Source organism: Scleropages formosus, chromosome 2 (assembly GCF_900964775.1).
Source record: "Scleropages formosus chromosome 2, fSclFor1.1, whole genome shotgun sequence".
Classification (NCBI taxonomy): domain Eukaryota; kingdom Metazoa; phylum Chordata; class Actinopteri; order Osteoglossiformes; family Osteoglossidae; genus Scleropages; species Scleropages formosus.
In genome coordinates, this window is record NC_041807.1 from 35,004,909 (window position 1) to 35,015,095 (window position 10,187).

Here is a 10,187-nt window from a genome sequence, read left to right on the forward strand (position 1 = left end):
TAATTATTTTACTGCTTCTGTCTTTTCTTGGTTGTTCTGCTGCACAGACCTCCTGCCTTTGGGGTTTTACTCAATTTGCCACCTCTGGACTATTACAGATTTTCACTTAGTTATATAAAATTCTGTGAAACAATATCTATATGCAAAGCGTATTTATTTTCTATCGACAATATTCTTGTGGTAACTACTATTTCAGTTTTTATAAGTATTACATTACAGGACAGGAGAGCGTGAAGTCAGTGTTTACTGTGTCATACTGAAACTGTTAATCAGTACTTTTGTTCATTTGTTGCTGTCAGAGATATATTGTTTCATGTATTTATTTGATATAATTGCTAGTTTTTCAATTCCGCTACACTTTTTGGTTCAGTTCAGTTTTGTGACTCAGTTAATATGTAACACATAAAACACCGAATTCCATAGTTTGGGGCCAGAATCCCATATTTGTGCCAGTTTTTTTTTTTTTTTTTTTACATTATTAACATTTTCAGGGGGGTGCGGTGGTGCAGTGGGTTGAACCACAGTCCTGCTCTCCGGTGGGTCTGGGGTTCAAGTCCCGCTTGGGGTGCCTTGCGATGGACTGGCGTCCCGTCCTGGGTGTGTCCCCTCCCCCTCCGGCCTTGCGCCCTGTGTTACCGGGTAGGCTCCGGTTCCCCGTGACCCCGTATGGGACAAGCGGTTCTGAAAATGTGTGTGTGTGTGTGTGTATTAACATTTTATATTCATCCACATTATCACCATCATCTGAAACCGTTTGTCCCATACGGGGTCGCGGGGAGCCGGAGCCTAACTCGGCAACACAGGACGCAAGGCTGGAGGGGGAGGGGAAACGCCCAGGATGGGACTCCAGTCTGTCGCAAGGCACCCCAAGCGAGACTCGAACCCCAGACCCACCAGAGAACAGGACCTGGTCAAACCCACTGCACCACTGCACACCCCTGTCATCTACATTATACACAGGAAAAATGTATATTTACTTATTTCGCTAACCCTTTTCGCCAAAGTAACTGAAACCAATAAGCTACTTACAATTATTTAGCTATTTATACAGCTGGGTAATTTTACTGGAGCAATTTAGGTTGAGCACCTTCCTCAAGGGTATTACAGCTGGAGGTGGGATTCAATCCTGTGACTTTTGAGAGCAAAGGCAGCCACTCTAAGCACTACATAACCAGCTGGCCTGGGAACTACGAACAAAAGGCAGGTACTCAGAAAACACTGGGCAGTGTACGTACAGGCTGAGATCCCACAACCTGCTGAGTGACTGTGTCTCCCTTTCATTGAGTGGTTTGGTCCACATGTGTCATCGTCTGCTGAGCTGCGCCCTCTGGTGGTCACTCGCAATACTGCCCTCAGGTCCCCCCACTGTATTTATACATACTTTTGGCCATTTGATGTTCAGTCAAAGGAGATTTTTTTGCAGTAAATGCAGTACGTTCTTGAAATATATCATCTCTAAAAAACTGGTGTTAATAGGAATCATTGTCTTGCAAATTAAAAATATATGTGATAGTTCAATAACATTATTGAAATGAAAATGACAAAAATGTGTACCTTTATTGAGCAGACACTTTTCTCCAAAGCTACTTCTATTTCTATGAAGTGTTACCAGCTCACACACCTTATTCACCAAGGTGACTTACACTATTAGATACGCTACTTACATGGGGTCACTCATCCGTAAATCAGTGGAACGCACTCTTTCTGTCACTCACATGCTATGGGGGAACCTGAATAGCATGTCTTCGAACTGTGGGAGGAAACCAGAGCACCCGAGGAAACCCACACAGACACAAGGAGAACATCCAAACGCCATACAGATTGGGTCAAACCCACAGCCACTCACACCACTAAAGGGCTGTGAAACAGCAGCGCTACTTGCTGTGCTACCATATGTAGATGACGCAGTATAGATGAAGATCTTGCATTTCGGCTTGTGAAGCACTTTTTTCATATATCCTGTACAACAGTGGAAAAAATGAAGCATTGGTGCTTTACTGCCTTCTCGGTGATGGAAAGCAGATGATGGGAATTATAATATGTACATGTAACCATAATTGTGAGGTTGTCTTCAGGACAGGGCACCTCGAACCCACTCCGCAGTCTCATCGCATTAACTGGAAACCCTTGGTCAAACGGCCCTCTTTCCTAGAGCTCCACATCCTCTTTTTCTCTTATGACCCTGAATACTTAAAGCATTTTTACAATAAACATATAACAGTGTACTTTGTGTGTGTTCTTTGTTTACATCTGGGAACTCATTTCCTTTCCATGAATATCTCTGTATCACTTATATACATTTATTTAGCTGATGCTTTTCTCGAAATCCACTTATAACATTAACCACTTCACAATTATCTAACCCTTTATATAGCTTGGTAATTTTACAATAAGTACCTTGCTCAAGGGTACTACAGGCAGAGATGAGATTTTAGAGATTTTAGGCGGAGATGAGACTGCCCTTTGAATAAACAAGCCTGAGAACTGTGATTGGTTCCGACGCCTCTCTTCCGTGTGGGAATCCATGACATATTTAATTACGTTCAAAAATGAAAAACTCTTAATGACCTCAGTTTTCTTAACTACATGCACCTTTTTTATATTATGTTTGTGAAAACTTTGCAGTTACCCAGTTTCCTACATGCATGGCTTCTATAATGTGATCTGATCTTTAGCCAAGTCATAATCTCAGCCAACTCATAGTCTCTAAGTCATAATCTCACACACACTCACACACACACACACACACACACACACACACACACACACACACACACTGTCAGAAACCGCTTGTCCCAAGTGGGGGTCATGGCAAGCCAGAGTCTAACCCAGCAACACAAGGCACAAGGCTGGAGGGGGAGGGGACACACCAGGGATGGGACAGAACAAGGCACCCCAAGTAGGCCTCAAACCCCAGACCCACCAGAGAGCAGGCACAGGCCAAACCCACGTGCCACCATGCCCCAAGTCATTATAACAGATTTTAAAAAATTATGATGATGATGATGATACAATGAGGTGATAAATTGATGTGTCACTTCGCTGACTACCCACTAAATGAATGAATGTAGTCTCTGAGTGTCCAAACCTCTCTGAGCAGTACCCTGAATGACCACCAGAGGTCAGCGCAAGCAGGTCCTCACACAAAGGGTACAACACAATCAATCAAGAAGCCAATCAGCTCATCATCCAGTCAAACCACAAGGAAATCTGTTGAATGTCAACCGGTTCTTGTTCCGGCATCTGTCCGATTGAGTTCGCTCTGCCTGGTGTTTAGCGTCCTGTGTCCCATTCCTCACCCCCACCCCGTAAAGCACCGAGTCCAGTCTCCACGGCTTCTGGTTCCCCAAGTCCACCAGCTGATGCATCTGTTTGTCTATTTGTATTTCTGGTACCTGGTCGGTCAATGAGAACTGCTGGAACTGAGTGTTTCATGCATAGTTGTACTTTATTTGTGACGCTGCACAAAAGGATAGTGTCTGCATGATTCGCAGAGTGTTCAATAACCACTTGCCCTGGTCAGGGTCTGGGTGATCTGGAGCCTCTCCTGGAAGCTGTGGATTGAAGGCTCGGGCGGGGGGGGATTTGGCTATGCTCTGGACAGGCTCCCAATCAGCATCTGAGCCAATTTATGAAAACGTCTTGGTGCAGAGCACCATGTACCTTGTCTCACACTCTACGCTTGAGGTCAACTTCAACTCCTGCCCACTACGACCCTGCACTGGACAAGAACTTGGTTGTACTACGACGACAATCTAGAAACAATTTAATGCAAATATGATGAAACATTTTGGGGTTGTCACTTCATGCATAAAAATAGCTTTTACCTTGGTTTCATAATAAAAGTTAGGTGACAGTTTTTGTCCAGGGGCTGATTGTTGTTTTTCATAAGATATAATGTTAATTTGATACCCTGACAAGAGAAGTTTGCCTTAATGGGTCATGTTAGGAGTCAATGGAGGCACATAAATTCAGGTCTTTGTTGTGAGGAGCAGTAACCAGACCTGTGGGATCCTTTTCCAAGGCAGGGCACCTCAAACTCATTCCTGAATATCATGCCATTGCCTGAACTTGCACTCCAGTGATCCTCCTCCCTGGAGCTTTTCCCATCTTTGACCCTGGATATTGAAGCTACGTTCAATAAAATGCACCGTTTTGTGCACGTTCTCTTTAGATTGTGTTTATCGACTACTACGACTCACATGACCGTCAGATCACGAATTCCCCATTCCTGCCGGAAACCAGATGACTCCGAAGGGTTCGCAAACAAAATCATATCGGACTTGTAAAGAGGCCACTAATAACCAATGCAATAAAATAAATTGGGCGTATTAATACTTCTGCATTCTGAATATTAATAATTATTTTGTATCTTAATGCAAGAAGTACGTTTGTGCATCCAGAGTGAAGTTATAAAATCTTGCAGGGGTATGAAGTGCCGCGAGAAGAATCACCCGGACAAAGGCAGGTAAGTTGCACGGCCGCACTCTGGCAAGAGGGCAAGGCGCCATTCTTCTTGTGCAGAGGAGACAGAATTTTATACATATCTGCACCATAGGGTATGGAGCAAAATGGTTAAGAGATCAGCATCCAGCAGTGCGCTCCCTTCTGACCGATTTCGATGTGCTCTATCTTTTGTCCCAGGTGTGCTGGAACAGCTCCTGTTGGCTGGATCTCTCACTTTTTCCTTACTGATCACTTTCCTCTTTCGTCCATCTGACACATTGTCCTCGACATGATTCACATTTACGTTTAGTCATTTAGCAGACACTTTTCTCCAAAGTGATGTACATCTCATAGGAAATACAATGTGTTCATTACATTAACATAAAGAGACACTTAGATGAGACCGTGTGATGAGCCAATGTTCATCACACGAGTAGCTGCATAAAACTCAGACGATTTCCGATCACCTCCTTACAAGTTTTTCTTTTTTTTTAAGATACACGAACATTTACGTACAACAGGGGAGTAGCGGCTGTGTAAAGGCTTATCCGAGTATGATCATGAAGTTATGATTTCACTTGAGCTTTTCCTGATCAATTTTGGCTGTTTGAAGATTGAGTGGTGCAGCACAATAAAGCTTCTGCAGAACTTCAGAACTCATCACACATCATACCTGTGAAGCAGCTGCACGGGAAAACTTAAGAATTTGCCTGCGGCAATAACAGTGAGCCTTCTTGCCCCTTCATGCCTCTCTTCTCTAAACTGAGGTTAATCACGCAAGTTGTGCCACTTGTATCCCTGCTTTTCTTAACATTATAGTGATGACAAGTATAGAAAGAACTATGAATTCCTTTATGCTCTCACAGTCCCAGCATCATGATTCGAAGTTTGATTTACATGTTTTGAAAATTTCGTGCTTTGTGACTTCGGTCGTTGGTAGCGTAGCGGTTCAAGCTGCTTTCCTTGGATGTGAAGGTTGTAGGTTTGAATCTCACCTCTGGCTGCAGTACACTTGAGCAAGGTACTCACCCTAGATTGTTCCAGTAAACTTACCCAGCTGTATAAATGGGGAAATAATTGTTGGTAGACTAACATTGTAAGTTGCTTTGGAGAAAAGCATCAGCTAAATGAATAAATGTGAATTACTCTTTGAAACACACAACTGATATCTGTCCTGTCGATAAGTGCATGAAGAGTTTGTTTCTGGATTGTTTTGTTTGTCTTTTGGTGTTGAAGGTTTTTGTGCAGTGATTTGAATAACTTTATTTTGGTGAGTTGCGGCAGCGGGCAGTGCAACAGTAGAGGTGACACCTTGCAATGAAAGGGCGCCAGTTTGAAAACCTGTCCCTGCTATCGTCCCCTTGATCATTCCGGAGCCTTCCTGCTCACTTGGTTCCCTTTGCCAAGTCTCTCTGGAGTCCTCAGTTATCAGTTGTCTGAATCTGGTTGTCTCTACTGTGGATTGGTGTGGGGTGGGCAGTGTGAACATGTTAGTCAAGTTCATCTCCACCCCCTGGCTTGGCTCCACCTCTAACAGCTCGCAGCTAAACCTTCAACATCAACAGCGGGCGGGACACTTCAACTGGCAACCTTCCGATTACACAGTCCAGGTTCTTAACTGAGGGAGTGCGCAATTCTCTGCTGTAAGTACGACATATAAAATGTGCCTTTGTAACCTATACAGATAGGCGGTGAAAATATTGTATTTTGCATATTTTTCATGTTGTGAAGTCTGACACATTCTCATGTTTTTCCAAGGACGCAGCTGAGTCTTTTCTTTTTTTTTTCCCACGTAGAATCTGAAATATCAAACTTTTCTTTAAAAATTTGAGACATAAAAATTTCATTGATGAGTGACAGACTTCAGTTAAAAAATAATGTTGTTGGATGGATTGGATGACTGGGTACAGTATAGGCTTCTAAAATAAAACATATTTCATTCTGCTGCCTTTGGACCCAAAAGTTGCAGGTTTGAATCCCACATCCAGATGTAGTACCCTTCAGCAAGGTACTTATCCTAAAATTGCTGCAGCAGAAAAAAAAATACTCAGCAATTGGTAAATGCTTGTAATTGTATTTATTGTAATCTTAACGTTTTAAGTCGCTTTGGTGAAAAACATCAGCTAAATATGTCAGTGTTTTGCAGCCTTAAAGAAGCCAAGCTATTTTCCACAGGACAAAATGGTAAGTTACAGTTTCTTTTTTCCAGCTCAGAACATTTTCAGATGATCTAAATAACAGTGATTGCTCTGTTTTAAGACAAATCACAGCAAAATGAATTTGAGATTTTAATTAAATTTAATTAAATCTTGATATGTGACTGCTAAAGGAAAAAATGCATTTTGTGTGGTTGATATTCCATATACAAATATTGTGTGCTGCTGTAGAAAAATCAAAAATGTAATTTGCAGGGAATGCTTTATTTATTACCGTATCAGTACCTTTTCACCTGCGTTACATTTCAAAAGCAACAAATAATATACATTCAGTAGATTTAAGAAGAAAACTTAATTTCTTACGCATCCTGACATGTACAACAAAGTATAAAATTACCAGCTCTACCTGTGTATAATTTTGTAGCCATTGATTTTCCAAACACACACACACACACACACATTTTCAGAACCGCTTGTCCCGTACAGGGTCACGGGGAACCGGAGCCTACCCGGCAACACAGGGCGTAAGGCCAGAAGGGGAGGGGACACACCCAGGACGGGACGCCAGTCCGTCGCAAGGTACCCCAAGGGGGACTCGAACCCCAGACCCACCGGAGAGCAGGACTGCGGTCCAACCCACTGCGCCACCGCACCCCCTCATTTTCCAAACAATTTTTCTGAATTTAAATTAAATATCGGTCATTTGAAAATAATTTTAGGGATATTTAATTGAGTGCGTGAGACAGTCAGTTAAACATACAACTTATATGATATCCACAGTTAACTTTTCAGGTCTCTTCAATTTTGTTTCTCTAGGCTTTAGTCCCAGGTTTTGGTCCCCTTGCAGCTTTCATCGATGCACCAGAAGGTGTGGCTTTGGCCCATAACAATGGAAAATACTGGAGCACCATTTACAGAAATGGCCTTTACCTTATTGAGTGCATTAAAGACACAAAAGATACATGGTGCAAGTTTCTAGTGGAGAAGAAGGGGGACAGGAAAGTTTTACTGAAGGACCATGGGGGGATGTACCTCGGCCGTGTTTAGAGAAATGGGATTGACTGCATTGAACCAGCTAAGAGTAATCCAGATGTTCACTGTGAGTTTGATGTTTTCACCAACGAAGGGAAGGTCTTCTTCAGAGCAGACAACAAAATGTTCCTAAGCATGGTTGACCGTGGGAAGCCCAACATCGAAGCAGCCAAAGATGGGGTGGATGAGCACTGTGAGTTCACCCCGAGCATTGGTGACATTGTCAGCCCCGTATTTGAAATCATCAAGGTGGACTTCGACAAAGGTCCGGATCTGACCGAAACACCAGTTGTGGTGAAGGAAGACTCATATACCAACCGGAGCAGCGTGGAACAGAAGCACACATTCAGTTTGTCGTGGACTAAATCTGTATCTGAGACCACCAGCTGGAGCCACACCTGGGGTCTCAATACATCTTTGTCTTTCGAATTTTCTTTTGTAAACATGACGGTCGAGATCACATACTCTGGTTCATACGGCACCAGCAGTACCAAGGAAAGGTCCATCACCATAAGTGAGCAAACAGAAGTCACCATCCCTCCAAAGACAAAGATTATTGCCAAATTATTTATCAAAAAGAATGAAAACTGTTCTATACCCTTTTCGGCCACCATTAAAAAGATCAAGGCTGATGGGGAAGAAAGTATATTTACTGAAAATGGCATTTGGAAGGGTGTCATCTATGAAAATGTGACTCTCAACTTAGAAGAGGAAAAACTGTGAGTGACAATGTACAGGTGTATTACAGCAGAAAGTAAAACTCAACACATCGGTAACATGGGGTAGCGTAGCACTTAGCAAACTCTTGATGTACATAATCAGGATGAGAAAAATCTGAAAATGCATTAGATAGGCATGACGCAGTTATTAAGCATTAAGCATGGAATACTATTGTAATAATGGGTACACCAGGGTAGCAGTGAAGCTCTTATCGTACAGTTAAACTTAGACAACAATGCGCGTGATGGTATAATCACCACTGTAAGCTGCTTTAGAGAAAAATGCCAACTAAATGAATAGGCAACACTCATGTGAACTGAAATTCTCAAGATGAATTTGGAGTACATAATCTGTATCATTTGTATCTATTAAAGTTGGTTTAAAAAACAGTTTCCTCTCTTGATTTATTTGAGTAAACATCAGAAATAAACGTCTCAAAAATATTCTGAAAAAAAAAATGAAGGCAAAGACCAACACAAAAAAAGGCATATCCCACTCCTACCACCAGTGTAAATACAGGGTTCAACAGGGTGGAGGTTGGTGTATTGTTTTACTGCCAGTGGACAGAGAGAAAAGACAAAGATTATTGCCAAATTATTGGTCAAAAAGAATGATAACCTCTGTCTGCCCTTTTCGGCCAAAATTAAGAAGACCAAGTCAGATTGGGAAGAAGTGATACTTACTGAAGAGGGCTTTTGGAAGGGTGTCGTATATGAAAATATGTCTCTCATGATTGATGAGGAGAAACTGGGAGTGCATTATGCCATAATTCCACCATCATGCACATAGTTCAATGACTTGTAGTGTATGATATGGACTCATTTAATGCTACCTTCATTGTACCCATTATTTACTCGCTACATGCCATGCTTACCCACTGCACTGTCTGACTTTCTTTTACTCTATTTTGTGCACAGCAGCTTTTTTTTGACTACTTTTTCATGAGCACCAGAAAATCAAATGTCATATCAGACAACACTGTTAACATCAATACTGATATTTGAACTGATATGAATCACACACACAAAAAAACCCTCTTGGAAAAAGTGCATAGTTCAAATATCAGTATTGATGTTAATACATGTGCATGATGGTGTAATTAAGCTCCTTTGGAGGGAAGTTCCAGCAAAATAAATAAATATATTTTTATTTGAATGTGAAATAGAAATTTGAAGAATAGCTAGTTTTCATGAACAATTCGTCTGTATTATCCATATTGAGGGGGGCGCAGTGGTGCAGCAGGTTTGGCCGGGTCCTGCTCTCCGGCAGGTCTGGAATTCGAGTCCTGCTTGGGGTGCCTTGTGGCAGGTTGGTGTCCCATCCTGGGTGCATCCCCTCCCCGTCCAGCCTTACGCCCTGTTTTGCTGGATCAGGCTCCGGTTCACCGTGACCCTGCTCGGGACAAGCAGCTTCAGACAATGTCCGTGTGCTTGTGTGTGTATCCATATTGATTAAAGCAGATTTAAGAACATTTTCCTGTCTTCCTTCATTTGAGCAAACTTCTTCAGGGCATTCACCAAGTTAGCAGTAACTGAGATGTGAAATATTCATATTTTTACACTGAAATAAAGGGCATAAACTCAGATTTTTTTTTTGTAAAATTTCATATCATCTTGTGAGAACTGTGTTAATTCTTAAAAAAAAAAAAAACTTTGGCGTAATAAACATCGCAGGCATTGGATATGAGTATGAAAATACAGTACATTTTCAGAGTAGGACTGCTGGCTCCTCCTAGTGGTGGACACGGTGCTATTTAATGACTCATCATGATGACTTCCTCTTCAATATTGCCTCCTAGTGGTGAACACAGCCCTTGAACCTCAAGGATCTACA

General features: G+C 42.1%; 1 protein-coding gene across 1 annotated transcript; it reads left to right on the top strand.

Moving 5' to 3' along the window:
* Positions 1–7,759: 7,759 nt before the first annotated feature.
* LOC108933487 (aerolysin-like protein) lies at positions 7,760–8,357 on the top strand. The gene has a single exon (XM_018750585.2). The coding sequence runs from the start codon at positions 7,770–7,772 to the stop codon at positions 8,355–8,357; it is 588 nt and encodes a 195-aa protein (XP_018606101.2). The 5' UTR covers positions 7,760–7,769.
* Positions 8,358–10,187: the final 1,830 nt, after the last annotated feature.

Bases quoted from the DNA above. Each gene is read 5' to 3' on its own strand.
- LOC108933487 (XM_018750585.2), top strand. From the start codon at position 7,770: ATGGTTGACCGTGGGAAGCCCAACATCGAAGCAGCCAAAGATGGGGTG.